This window comes from Onychomys torridus, chromosome 3 (assembly GCF_903995425.1).
Source record: "Onychomys torridus chromosome 3, mOncTor1.1, whole genome shotgun sequence".
In the NCBI taxonomy this organism is placed as follows: domain Eukaryota; kingdom Metazoa; phylum Chordata; class Mammalia; order Rodentia; family Cricetidae; genus Onychomys; species Onychomys torridus.
The window spans coordinates 139301077-139315540 of record NC_050445.1 but is presented as its reverse complement, the minus strand read 5'-3'; the positions used below and the strand labels follow the sequence as shown (position 1 = coordinate 139315540).

The window sequence follows — 14464 nt, the reverse complement described above, 5'->3', positions numbered from 1 at the left end:
AGAGTCAGAGGTCATTTTTAGACTTTTAGTGTATTTACAAGAGTCCACGGCTCCAACTGGAGACCCCATTGTTCTGTGCTTGCCCCTACCTTAGACAGTTCAGCTGTGTTCTTCCAGGCAGGGAGCAAAGAGAGGCCAAATTTCCATTAGTGTGATATAATTGATAAAAATTATTGCTTACCTACTGTGAAAAAGGCCCAGGGACCAACTGGGGAAGCCCCAAGAAGCCTTGCTTGGGCTCTGTGCATCCCAAGTGGGAATGATATATAGCGTCCCTTTCCTCTACAATCACATGTTCTGACTTTTGGCACCCTCAGCCTGCTGGGAGCAGACAGATGCCACATATGCTGCCACGCACAAGTGGCTGACTCTGGGGTAGTCCTTGTTAACTGAGAAAAGCTATGTACACCAACTGGGTAGCACCAAGGAAGCGGCTGCCAGCTCAAGCCTGCCCCTTCAAGGCTCTTCCCTCCTTTTCATCCAAAGAAGAGGCCCACAGGGCAGCGGGGCTTCTTGCCAGGACGGTCCTTTAAGTCCCTCCCTTGAGGCGGGGGTGGGGCCTCATCACAGGAGGCGGGGCGCGGATGAGGAGGCGGGGCTTCTCAGCGCCTCCAGGATGTTCTCCGCGCAGCCAGCCAGGTTCATGTCGTCGCAAAGCACGCTGACCAGCACGTCCAGCGTGGCCTCGTGGCGTGGCGTGCGCTGCAGCCAGGCTTCCAGCATGCTGTACTGAGTCTCGCGCCGGAAGCGCCCGTTCTGCAGCTCCAGCCGCTCGATCTCGTGATCTCTCAGCCCCAGGAACCGCATGAACTCCTTCCAGCGCGACGGAGGCACCTCGTCCACCACCGTATAAAGCGTCAGGGGGTCTGCAGCTGGGGACAAGGACCGTGCGCTTCCAGCGGCAGCCCTGCCGTCTCGGCCTCCGCCCTGCCCGACTCCCTCCAGGAGTAATGCCCCCGCCGCCGCCGAGAGCCCAGACTCACTGTCAGGTCGCTGCCGGTGGGCGCAGTCTTTCCATTTCTGAACAGGGGTGGGGACTGGCCCGGAGTGGGGAGATGGGTAGAGGAGAGGGTCAGCACCCTGGTTTGAGTCCACCTCCCTTAGAGGTGACAAGACTCTGAAGTTAGGCCAGTTACTAGGGTCGAAGGTGGGGCTGGAGGGGATGGGGGTATTGGAAACAGGGCTGAAGCCTGGGGTGGGGCTGAAGCCGGGGATGGGGCTGAAGCCGGGGGTGGGGGGGGCTGAAGCCGGGGGCAGAGGCTGGAGTTGGGGGCCTAGTAACAATTCCTTGGACCTCCGTCTGAAAAAGAGAAGGCATCGCATTAGTGGGGGAAGAAAATGAACCCCTTCGGGCTCTTTATTCTTTGTGGGGGTGGGGGTGGAGGAACTAAAGGAGCCCACCACCCCCAGTCCAAGTAATTTGGGTATCAGGAATTGGAAAGGAATAGTCAGGAAGTTGAAATACTTTTCCTCTCACCTCTTTGACAAGCGCCGAATTCCCACAAACTGAGAAGAAAAAAGAAAGAAAGCATCATGAATTTCACTTCCCTTTCCACCCTGGCACCCTGGCCTTGGGGACTTGTGGTGTCATGCCTCAGGGTCTATGTGGCCCCAGGGACAAGAGAATTACTGATATAGTATGGCTTCCCTCCCACCATCCAGGACCGTTAGCTATGAGCAAAGGGGCCACCCCTCATGTCCGCCCATCTTGCCTGCACGAGCTCCCGAAGCTCCACCCACACCTTTACCCGCGCGGGCCACACTCACTGATGGAGTAGACCTTGGGCTTCCAGCGGGGGTAGCGGCACAGTAAACTGATGAAGATGAAGGATAAAAGGCAAAGCCCAAGGAAGATGACCAGGGGCAGCAGCACTGCAGTACCTGCAGACAAAGTAGAAGATGCTCAGGGTGAGGGAGCAGCAGAGACTAGGGAGGAGGTAGGGGGTAGGGGGGTCAGCCCGCCAGCCCGTGAGCATGCGTACCAGGCCATTCCGCCTCACCTGAGTCCTGGGTGTTGGGGTCAGGTCGAAGTGAAGATAGTGGGCACAACTTCACACAGTCCTGATTTTTCTTGCATCTGAGCGAAGAGACAATACTGGTGAGTAGAAAGGCTGCCGGAGCTCTTTCCTGCGATTGCTTTTGCTATCTCTTAGTGCAGTGGGACTTAACCTGCCTTGGGGACTGATGCGGAAGAATGGAAGAGCTCCTCATGCAGCCATTTCATTTTCCAAGTTAAAGGAGTGCTAGGGTATGCACGTAGCCTCAGCACTTGGGCAATAGTGGCAAGGAGGACAGTTCAAGGTCACTCTTAGCTACATAGCAAGGTCAGGGTCAGCCTGGGCAACAGGAGAGCCCGTCAAGAACAAGAATCGAAGCCGGACAGTGGTGGCGCACGCCTGTAATCCCAGCACTCGGGAGACAGAAGGTGGACCTCTGTGAGTTCGAGGCCAGCCTGGTCTACAAAGCGAGTTCCAGGACAGCCTCCAAAGCTACAGAGAAACCCTGTCTCGAAAAACCAAAAAAGAAAAAAAGAAAAGAAAAAAAAAGAAAGAAAAACGAGAATCGAGAGAGGAAAGCGGGAGTGGGAGAGGACGGGCAAGTAGGCTGTGTTTAAAGTAGTCATAGTCCCGCATGGCAGCTCACAACCGTCTGTAACTCCAGTTCCAGTGGATCTGACGCCCTCTTCTGGCCTCAGAGGGTAACAGGCATGTACATGGTGCACAGACATACATGCTGGCAAGACACTCATATACATAAAATGAAAATAAATAATATTTTCACAAAGTATTTTTAAATGCCAGGCATGGTGGCACATTCCAGCACTCAGGAGGTTGAGGCAGGCAGATCTCTGTGAGTTCAAAGCCAACCTGGTCTACATAGTGAGTCCCAGGACAGCCAGAGCTGTACAGTGAAACCCTGAATCAAAAACAAAACAAAAGAACTTTGTAAATAATAAAATAAAATTGTTGATAGGGCTGAGGTTATTGTGTCTCCATTGTAGAGCACTTGAATATCATTCAAGAGCCTGGATTCCACAACCAATCAATATTTTTAAAATAAATTGAAAAAAAAAAAAAAAAGCTGGGCGGTGGTGGCGCACGCCTTTAATCCCAGCACTCAGGAGGCAGAGCCAGGCAGATCTCTGTGAGTTCTGGGCTACAGAGTGAGATCCAGGACAGGCACCAAAACACCACAGAGAAACCCTGTCTCAAAAAAAAAAACCAAAAATAAATAAATTTTAAAGGGCAGTTACAGTCAGAACATAAAATCCATTCCAGTCATTGACTAGTAACACGGCACAGACAAGCCGTTTCACTTTTATGGCCCAGTGTCTCACAGAGATGGTGCCACCTCTTACTTAGCTCTTGGGATTAAGGGTAAGTACTGATCCCTGACAGGGTGTGTGCTAGACAGATGGCAATCTATCAGTGAACTCTCATTGTGTTTGCTGATGGGATTGTAGCACAGAGAGGCCTACGGTTTGGATCTGGAATATCCCGCCAGGTCCATGTGTTGAAGGCTCAGTCTCCAGCATATTGGGACATGGGGCCTAGTAAAAGTTAGGTCCCTGGGGTCTTGCTCCTGACCCCACTCCACACCCTTTCTGCCTCTCAGCTGCTACAAGATGAGCAGCTTTGCTCCACAGTGTGCTCTAATCATGATGCTCTACCTTAGCACAGGCAATAGACCTTCCTTTGCTTTAAGCTGGTTAAGCCACAGGCCCAGAAAGATGACTCAGACAAGAAGCTAAAGGCCTGGTCCCTGATGACATCACAGCTTACAGCGCTTGACTTTGGAGATGACAGGTCACACAGGCAGGGGCGGATTTAGAACGCCTGTCTCTGGGGCAGCCAGAGAGCCCTCCAGTGAGAGCTGTCACGGGGAGGGGAGGGGTGAGAAAACCACACTGGGGAGCAGAGCGGAGGGATGTGAGATTGTGAGTTCTCAGCAGAAATCCGAAAACAGGGAAAGGCTTTTTTGTCTACCTCACGAGGTCAGGGTGAAAACACACGGGATTGGGAATATGAGCTCTTTTGAAACGAAACTGAGTGGAAAAAAGAAAATAGCTTTGGTTCAGACAGTTTCATGCGTTGCTGGTCTAGTTTTTTGTTTTGGGGTTTTTGATGCTGGGATCCAACCCAGAGCCTCAGATATGCTAGGCCAGTGCTCTACCACTGAACCACACTTACACCCGCCCCACCTCCTTACTCTAAAGGTTAAGAAACGTAAGGTGTGGAGATGTACTAACTTGCCCAAGGTTGCACAGCCAGGAAATGGGTAGACTGGGACTTAACCCCAGGTCAGTTCAACTATGAGAGTCTCGGAGTTACTTCTCTGGAAGCAAAGGTATAAGAACAGCCCAAGTGGAGTCATAGGAATGAGGAAGTCTGCCAAGGAGACTGGGAAGGAACCACCACAGGGGTGTGGCCTGTGCATCAAACCCAAGGTATTGTCAATAGTAAGACACACCGAATAGTGGAGGAAAAAGCATGGTGGTGCTCGCATCCAACTGCACGGCACTGGCGAGGCATGTGTGCTAGGGCACGTGCGGAGCCAGAGGGTGACTCTGGAACTGATGTGCTCTCCTTTCACCTGGGTTCCAGGGATTGAACTCAGGTTGTCAGACGTCTGCTGCATGCGCTTCGCCTGCTAAGCCACCTTGCCTACCCCCTAACGTACTGGAGAAAGAGAAAGGACTATCTGATGTCTTGATGCAGCGCCTTTCTCTCATCCAGTTGTAGGATGCCTCCTTTCATCCGGCTACAGCTGCTCATCCATCCCAGCCCCCCAGCCACTTGGCAGATACTCACTGACTGCAAGGGACACACTGATTTTCATGTCGGTAGAATCCTAAGTGGCAGTTGCACACGGTGTCCTGCTTCTCCTTACCTGAGAAAAGAGAGAAGGACTGAGGAGCTGTGCCTGCAATCTGGGGACCAGAGGGAGGAAGAAGGGCACGGTGAAGGCACCACATAGGAGCTCAGACCCGCAGACCAGAGAATAAAGAAAGATGCTGCCTCGTGGGTAGTGGGGACAGAAGGGAACCTCTGCCTGAAAGGCAGGATACTCCTGAGGAGGGGAGAGGGCCTGGACTTGGGTGAGTGGTACTCACAGGGGATAGCCACAGTGCCGTTGAAGCAGGAGCTGCAGTTCATGCACTTGAAGAGGCTCCCACCCAAGTAGTTCTGGAATTGGTTCTTCCTACAGCCACACACAGTGTCCTTGTCTGCTCTGCAAGGAGAAATCTCCACCTGGGACATTTCTGAAGAGGGAAGGAAATGGTCATGAGTCTCTCATCTCTTTTCCCATACAGATCCTGACTCCCCCTCTTCACCATGTGTGCCTCCATCTCTGTAACAAACACTCCTGTGCACACAGACCCAGGCTGGCATGTGCACGCATGCTCCCACCATACCCCCGAGCAGATTCGACTCCTAACCCCTTGCAAACATCCATGTACACACATGCCTGTTCACAAGTCTTCTCAGACTGCTCCCTCTTGAGCCCTTCCCCACTCCCAAGGCTTGCCTTCCCGACATGTCTTGCAGCTGAGGCACTGTCTGATGTGGTTCTCGGAAGCAGTAAAGGTGCCATTATGACACTTGTTGCAGACTGGTTCTTTCCCTGACTCTGGACAGTCGCTCACCAAGTAGGTTCCTGTGAGTGGGGTCAGGATTAGGGCTGCAGTGGACTGCTGAGGGACAAAACCCAAGCCCAGGGGAGGCAGCAAAGGGAGTCCCAGCGAACAAGGCTCCAGAACCTGAGAAGGAAGCAGAGGGGGAGAAGGAAGCAGAGGGAGAAGGAAGCAGAGGAAGAGAAGGAAGCAGAGGGGGAGAAGGAAGCAGAGGGAGAAGGAAGCAGAGGGGGAAGGAAGCAGAGGAAGAGAAGGAAGCAGAGGGGGAGAAGGAAGCAGAGGGAGAGAAGGAAGCAGAGGGGGAGAAGGAAGCAGAGGGAGAAGGAAGCAGAGGGGGGAGAAGGAAGCAGAGGGAGAAGGAAGCAAAAGGAGAAGGAAGCAGAGGGGGAGAAGGAAGCAGAGGGAGAAGGAAGCAGAGGAAGAGAAGGAAGCAGAGGGGGAGAAGGAAGCAGAGGGAGAGAAGGAAGCAGAGGGGAAGGAAGCAGAGGAAGAAAAGGAAGCAGAGGGAGAGAAGGAAGCAGAGGGGGAAGGAAGCAGAGGGAGAAGGAAGCAGAGGGGGAGAAGGAAGCAGAGGGGGAGAAGGAAGCAGAGGGAGAGAAGGAAGCAGAGGGGAAGGAAGCAGAGGCGGAAGGAAGCAGAGGGGGAGAAGGAAGCAGAGGGAGAAGGAAGCAGAGGAAGAGAAGGAAGCAGAGGGAGAAGGAAGCAGAGGGAGAAGGAAGCAGAGGGGGAGAAGGAAGCAGAGGGAGAAGGAAGCAGAGGGAGAAGGAAGCAGAGGGAGAGAAGGAAGCAGAGGGAGAGAAGGAAGCAGAGGGGGAAGGAAGCAGAGGCGGAAGGAAGCAGAGGGGGAGAAGGAAGCAGAGGGAGAAGGAAGCAGAGGGAGAAGGAAGAGGGAGAAGAAAGCCAGAGGGGGAAGGAAGCAGAGGGGGGAGAAGGAAGCAGAGGGGGAGAAGGAAGCAGAGAGGGAGAAGGAAGCAGAGGGGGAGAAGGAAGCAGAGGGGGAGAAGGAAGCAGAGGGAGAAGGAAGCAGAGGGGAAGGAAGCAGAGGCGGAAGGAAGCAGAGGATGACTGCTCCCGCCCCTTACCTTTGTGGCACTTGTAACAACAGATGGAATGGTTCAGAGGGTGGGCATACTTTCCATGGGGACACGAACTATCCCTCTTCTCCCTCTCCCCAAGGGAAGGGACCAGTCCAGTGACCCCTGAGGGATATATCCCCACCAGCAGAGCCAGGAGCACCTGGGGAAAGAATCAGAAGGTGGAAATGCCATCAGGGTGGGGCCATAGAGGCAGCAGATTGATGGCCTTCCCCCCGAGGAACATTCTCCCTCAAACTGTGTCCACTGTGCAGTCTAGGATTTCCTTGATCTCTGGTTCTGTATGCTAGCGTTTGTTTCCAGAACCCTGGGCAACAACGGCTCCGCCCCCTCCCCACTAACTGTATTTTACTCTGGAGTTCACAGTGCTAATCACAGGAAAACTGTGAAGGAAATGTTTAGCTGTTAGTATTGTTTGCAGGGCTAGAGGTGGAACTTGGGGGGTCTCAGATAGAACCTCAGAGATAACCCCTGCCCTACCAGGGAATGTCTTCACCCAGAACTAGCAGGCTGTTTCAGTTGTAGCCTGTCTGTCTTCCAACACACAGTCCTAAAGTTCATTTGACATTTCTATATCTGGGTGCGGATGTCACAGTGTGCCCATTTGTGGACACTTCAGAGATGAGTCATTGGGATTTGCAAAGCTTTCTGGATTTCATTGCACTAATAAAAAGTGCTGTATGGGCAGGGGGGATCAAGTTGTAGGGAGGGCTGCCATGGAGATGCTTCAGGAAAGTGTCTGCTGTGCAAACATGAGGAGCTGAGATCAAGCCCCATCACCCACATAAAGTCAGGCACAGTAGAATGGGCTTGTAATCCCAGCAATGGAGAGGAAACAAGCAGATCCCCGAAGCTCTCTGGGCAGTCTAGCCTAGCTGAATCAGTGAGCCCCGGTTCCAGTGAGAGATCCTGTCTCAAAAACAAGGTGAATGGTATCTGAGGAAAACACCTGAAGTTGACCTCTGACCTTCGTGCACATAGACACACCGGGATATAAACCCATACCTGTACGCACACATACACAAAATCAGATGGGGACACAGGTGGATGATGTTCTTGCAAGCACCATTCCTGGGAGTGGACAGACACAAATGGAAGAGCTCTGTGCACGATCACGTGCATGCATGTGTGGGTATGTTCCTGGTGGGGGGGGGGGGGGGGGGCAGCTGGTGGGGATGAAGCCAAGAACCTCACACCCGCCCTGAGCCACACACTCAGTCACGAAATCTAGATATTTGTTTTAAATCTTGCTCAGCAGCCTGCCCTCGCAGCCCATGCCTCCCACAGCTAAACTTGACACTGCAGCTCGGGCTGGCAAAGATAAATGGAGAGGAAAGGCAGGGCGAGAAGGTTTAGGGATGAGCAAAGACAAGTGGGTCGTGTACTAGAGTTGGCCAGAGGCTGGTCATCTGACTCAAAGATATGCCAGGAGTTCCAAAGCCTGCAGGACAGTTGGTTTAATAACCTTGGCAAAGCTCACAGCAGCTAAACAGTTTTCCTGTATGTAAAGAACTTCAGCGTGGAGACAGCGAAGCCAGAAGACATCTCCGCTTCAGTTGAGACCTTGCTCTTCGATCTCTCCCAATTTGGGTTTCCCTCAACCTTCATGCTTTCTTCCTTCCCACCCCACCCCCTGCTATGAGCCACGTCATGCAAAGGGAGAGGATGTCATCAAGACATGTCACAGATGCAGGAGCAATGGACCAATCAGATCCCATTCAGGACAGGAGCACTAGCCTCCCTAGCTGTCTAGACTCACAGCCACCTTCAAGGCCCTGCAGCCTCCACAGCTCTTTTGGAAGGAGGTGCAGCCTGGCAGCTGCTGTTACTCCAAGTGCTACTGCAGCAGCTGCAGCTGCACGGGTCAGGAAGCCTGGGCCTCAGCCAGAGATTGACCCGAGAAGCCACACACAGCACACCAGGCAATCTCTCAGGCAGGGGTGTACCCCACACACATAGAGCGCAAAGGCTTCCAGAGTGACAGGAAGGGTTAGTTGTGATAAGAACTTCCCAATTGTGAAAGTGTGGTTCCTTTCCCCGAAGAAGAAATGTTTGGAGCACCTAGGGTCAATGGCACCTCCAATCCCAGCAGAGGACTTGAAGCAAAGCCAACTGGCCAAGGTAGCATCAGGAAGAGACAGAGGTGGGTTCCAGGCCAAGAACAGCCTTGGAGGGACAGCTCCACCAGTGATGGACGGATGAGCCTCCAGAAAAGGAGCCCAGTTTCTCTGGTCATGTGTCCCTGCCTTTCCAGAACTCTGGGGGTTAAGGCAAATCCGGGAAAGGGATATCGGTTCCCAGCAGCTCCGCCCCATGACTCAGGCCAGGGAGGGAGGGGGACCTAGGACAGTGGACAGGGAACTGCAGCTTCCCCAGCTCTTCGAGGGCTGTGAGTCAGCAGAAAGAAAAGCCCAGCTGGCAAGTAGAACCCCACCTCCTCCCTTCACCGTGAGCAGTCTCTGTTTCCCACCCCCCCACCCCCTTTATCCTTTTTCCCTTAAAAAGAGCCAGGCAACTGACCCCTGTCCCACTGGGCCCACAGATTTCGGGGAAATGCTTCCTTTTTTCCATTTCATCCCAAAGGGAAGTCTTCCTGACCCCTGGCTTCCCCATCAGGTCAGTAAGCTCCTCCCAGAGGACGCCCCCCCCCCCCCCCGACTCCCCGACATCCTTCCTTTAGATTGGGACCTGCCCTGATCCCTTGTCGAAATTAAACAAGTCTTCAGTAGATACACCCTGTCCCAGGATGCCTGCTCCCTGGCTCCCCGGGCTTTCCTGCCAGCCCCCTGACATTCCCCAGTGCCAGCAAGAAACAAAACCAGGCCGCCCTCCCACCCTTGTTCACCACATTCCCACAGCCTGCCTGCTTCTGGACAGTTGCGTTGGGTTTGGGGGCTCTGGAGACCATCTTTAAGAAACAGGGCCAGCTCTAAGGCTTCATAACCTAGTAGCCCTCTTAAGGCTAGAAGAGATGGAGAGAGTCTGGCCTTAATCCCAGCACCGAGCGGCCCGCCTGGTCTACAGAGCGACAGAGTTCCAGGACAGCCAGGGCTGCGCAGAGAAACCCTGTCTCAAAGAACAAAAACAAGCGAGCAAACAAGAGAGAAGCATAGAACGGATACCGTATCCTACATGACCTGGGAGTCCAGGGCCCTCGGGTTCTCTGAATTAGGCACCATGTGTAAGCACCCAGCAGCCTTACTAGCTACTAGCGGTTGCACTGTGAGGCAAACCGCAGAGTGGGGGAGCCAAGTCCTAAGTCCTAACCTAAACCCGAAAGGCCTTTGCCTGGAGCAGAGGAGGGGCAGGAAGCTGAGGGTGCCTGTAGAGAGGTGCCTAAGAGTGGTACTGCAGTCTCTCTAAGTACTCCTCAGCTTCCGCCTGGGAGGCTTTAAGGTGTGACTTCCTGTGCTAGGGCTGCCGAATAGGGCTGAAAAGCCGAGGTGGACCCTGTGGTCAATCTTTGACCCAGCCACCTTTTGGGGACCCACTCGCTAGGCTTGTCCCCCGCATTCACGTGTTCATTACGCTAAAATGTGTTTGTTCCATATGTCAAGACCTGTGGGGTGAAGAACTCATTGGCGTGGCCTTTCCTGAGAGCTCTGTCAAAATTCTACCTCCCAGCCACCCACGAAGCACCCCCACTAATGACTCACGTTTCCCCACCCAAGCTCTTTGGATACCCAGTCACCTGTTGGTGTTGAATATCATGAACTGCCCATATCTACTCTGGGCTCTTATCAGAAGCTGGTTATTTCAAATGAAGAGATATGATCTCTCCAAACAGACCACAAACCCTCTGAGCTAAGAGATCAGACAAGGTCTTGGTCTCATCACCCAGGTCCAGACCTGCAGAACTAGAGGGACAGACTGAGGTGCCTTCCATCCCAGATGGAGCCAGTGATACCTTCAAGGATGGAGGGAAGCAGGATCCCTCCTGCCACAGAGACACACTTGTCTCTGAGAGACACTGTCGAAACGGTCCGCTCACTTCCACACACATGCATTCATGCACAGGTCCTTTTGTGCACAGGTCTTTTTGTGCACGATTCTGCCATGTGCTCCTCTTTCCTGCGCCCAGCTGACGAGCCAGTGCAGCTGGAAGCAGCCAGAAGAAAAGCTGAGAACTGCTCCCGTCAGTCCAACCGTACTTCCACTCGGCTAGTCACTGACCTACTTAACCTGCCTCCCTAACCCCCCAGCCCCGACAGAACTCACAGTCTCCTTGCCTAGACACATGTCATACCACCAACTTCCAGGTTCCAACGCTGAAAACTGCCAAAGCCCTGAGTCACCCAGACCCTTCCCCTGCAATCTCCCGACCCTCTCTGTCCTCTGGTTGTCCCACACCTGGACCATTGAGACTGTCTACTCCACATCAGGGTCTCAGGGTCTCACGATGTTACCCAGGCTGGCATCAACCCTCTGGCTCAGTGATGCACCTACCTACCTCAAGCCTCTACTGGGGCCGAAGCTACCTACAGACTTTCTTATTTGCATTCAAGCTCCAACTTGCACCACTGGGGTGTGCATCTCCTCTGCACCTGCAGGGCCTGGCTTCAAACATGATTTCCATGGACAACGCTTTCCCTGGGCACACGTGTCCGAGATAACTCACTGCTATTTGGGAACTAAACCTGGGTCCCTCTGGAAGAACAATCAGTGCTCTTAACCTCTGAGCCATCTCTCCAGCCCCCTCACTGCTATTTGGAACACAGTCTGGACAGAATGGATGCTGGGAGACTAGCTAAGGAAACGAGGGGTGGGGGAGGGAGGGAAGCAGGCCTCCACCTGGGTCCTTATGCACAATATTTTTTTCTTTTCGGTTTGTTTGTTTGTTTGTTTGTTTGTTTGTTTTGGTGATAGTGGTGGGTTTTTTGTTTTTTGGTTTTTTGTTTTTTTTTTTGAGCTGAGGATCGAACCCAGGGCCTTGCGCTTGCCTAAGCGCTCTACCACTGAGCTAAATCCCCAACCCTCTTTTTGGTTATGTTTTTACAACGTAGTCTCATGTGGTCCAGGCTGGCCTTGAACTGATCTCCCACCTCCATCTCCCCATTCTAGGATGTCAGGCATGCGCCATCATGACTGGCTCAGGGTTCTTCTTCACACACTCCAGAGTGCCCAGTGTCACGTTGTCACGTTCCTCACCTTGGCTACTCCACCCCCAGCTGACGTGTTCAGATCCTGTAATGACTTCCTTCAACATGAAATCCCGACTCTCCATTTCCCGAAGCCAGTCTCCCAACTCCTCTGCCCTCCCTCCTTCTGGCTTCAGATGCCAGCTCCAAGTCTTCATTTCTATGCAGCACTCCCTCCCTGGTCCCATCTGACCAATCTCTTGCTCCTTAATTGATTCAGCAATCAGGCAAGTGTCAAGGCCTCCGTTCCAGGATCCTCAAGGGTGCTGGCAATGCCAGGATGCGTGGGACAAAGCTCATGCTCTCAAGAGCTCTCAGTGAGCCAAAGATCAGGCAAGCTCAGCCCAGCAGACAGGCAAAGGCCATTAAGCAAGAAAAGACAGCTGGCCTGGGGCCCAACCCACCCCCCACCCCCAGTTCCACCTCCAGGACACCACTTCACAAGGCCTTGGTGCATCTTTTTCTCCAGCCTGTTCTAAAGTCATTTTGACTCCTATATTTAAACTCTTTGAGAGTAACAAGGTCATGTTGACCGTAGTCACAGCCCTGCCATATACATTGCTCTCTCATGACCCCAGCACCTCCTCATCACTCAGACACCTCATAGGTGCTGTGCTCGGTACTGACGAGGCAGTGGACAGCCCTATGTAGACCTCACCTGCCTTCTGTCGTCCCTTGTCTTCAGGCTCTTCTTCTGTTCATAGCGCCCTATCCCTACCTGGGCCTCCACAACTGGATCAGGAGCTCTCCTCTGCTATTTTCACTTCCTCAAACCCTGGCAGCCATTGAGTAGTGACTACTAATACTTCTGGCGATGAGAAAGTAGACACTGAGCACTCACTAAATCCTTCCTACTTGTAGCGTGATATTCCTCTTCAGGACGATCAACCTGACCTCAGGGACTTCATTCACCTCTAATCCTAGCAGCTGAAATAGGGCCTAACATGGAGTAAGAGATTAACACACTGAATAGTTAACATGCGTCCATCTAGTCAACCTTAAAATAACAAGTATGAGGTGGTGATCGTTATGGCCATTTTGGAAACAGAGAAACAAAGGCATAGGGGAGTCACATCACATGACTGAGTTCATGCAGGTCAGGGTGCTGAACTGAGCCTTAAATCCAGGTGATCCAGCCCCAAAGAGAACAGAGATAAGTGGATGGGGCAGCTGGCTGATGGGTGCAGACCCAGAAGGAGCAGTCTTGACCAGGGTCACGAGCTGAGGCTGGGAGACAGGAGGCGAGGATGAAAAGACGTGAGACCACGCAGACTAGAGGAGTCCTGGAAACACTGGGTTCGACTGGAACCAGAGGAAGAGTGGAGGGACTGGACAAGAAGGAGCTAGCTCTATGAGGCGGCTCTGGAGACTGCCAGGAAAGGAAAAATGGAGAAAGAAGAGGCACGGTGAAGGAGGCTGGGCTCAGAGACACCGTCCAGGTAGGACAGACAGACACCCAGGGAGCCCCAGCTCTGAGGATCTCCACAGAATGATGATAAGCACATAGACAGAAGCCAAGGAAACTTGAAAACAAGGCCCAAGTCAGAGAAGAGGACGTTTTTCCAGTGACGACAACAAACCTGCCACCAACTTCCCCAATCTGAACTGTGGAATTAGAAACCATGAGATTGTCTTTTAGGTCTGTGGGGAGGGGGCTGGAGGACACACTGCCTAGATAAAGGAGGGTTAGGTCAACGGAGACCTCTTGTCTGGGAGCAGAAAGGCAAAGGCTGTCTCAGGGAAGAAGTCCGGGCCAGCTGCCCAGCTTTATCCAGTTTCCTGGTTCACTCCCAAGCACGCGATCCCAAACTTGTCCCCACCAACCGATCCCCCTCCTCCGACGCAGTCTTCCAACATCCTGACCCACGCTGTTCAACTACTGCCAGAGAAACTGGGCTGCTCTGCCTAATTCCACTGGCCTCTCAGCTGGCCCCCCTGCAGCCCAACACACTCGGTGACCAGCGAGCCACCTCAGGCCTTGGGGGCTTGGCTTGTGGTAACTCTCTGCCTCTCTGATTTCTGTCATTTTTCCTTCGGCCTCAACCCGCAGCCCCGGTGAGGCTCAGCAAGCCTAGGCAAACTGAAGCGGAGACGTCCTCCACCCTCCAACCCCTACCCTGGAACATGCCACTCCTGCCGGGCCTCGCCTCGCCAGCCAGCAACCCACCCTTCCCTTCTGTCCCCCGTCTCACCAGTGACAGCAGCAGGCCAGGCACGGTGGGGAGACCCATGTCCCGGCCGGCAGTGGCCTCTCACTCCCCCATTGGGGCTGGGGACAGTGTAGCAATTGGCAAGGCTGATGAATGAAGCCGATCGGGCCAGGTGGTCCCGGCAATGGCAACCGGGGCCTCAGGTTAGAGAAGCTGAAAGTCGAGGGCAGGTGCGGATCAGGGTACGCTCCTCCAGGACGTCGTCGAACCCAGGAGGCCCGATCAGGAGCCAGAGTTCGGAAAACTCGGAGTCAATTAAAGCTGAGAGGAGAGAGGAGGTAGGAGGGGGAGGCAGGGTGGCGGGGGTGGTGTTGCAAGAGCGGGGACCGGAAGAGCCCGGGGAGAGGCGAAGGAGGAGGGAACCAGAAGGAGAGAGGAGAGGCCAAG

At 53.5% G+C, this 14464-nt stretch overlaps 1 protein-coding gene and 1 long non-coding RNA gene across 2 annotated transcripts; one reads left to right on the top strand and one right to left on the bottom strand.

The window, feature by feature from the left end:
• Window positions 1-11: 11 nt before the first annotated feature.
• On the bottom strand, window positions 12-14393 carry Tnfrsf1a (TNF receptor superfamily member 1A). The gene is given in 11 exon segments (XM_036182683.1): window positions 12-872; window positions 984-1239; window positions 1241-1300; window positions 1478-1506; window positions 1768-1881; window positions 2001-2077; window positions 4812-4890; window positions 5114-5263; window positions 5530-5658; window positions 6718-6871; window positions 14060-14393. Coding segments are annotated over 11 exon segments (1395 nt in total). The 5' UTR covers window positions 14099-14393; the 3' UTR covers window positions 12-564.
• LOC118580747 lies at window positions 3202-5602 on the top strand. Its single transcript, XR_004944556.1, has 2 exons — window positions 3202-4447; window positions 4737-5602. It is a non-coding gene; the product is annotated as an uncharacterized LOC118580747 (long non-coding RNA).
• Window positions 14394-14464: the final 71 nt, after the last annotated feature.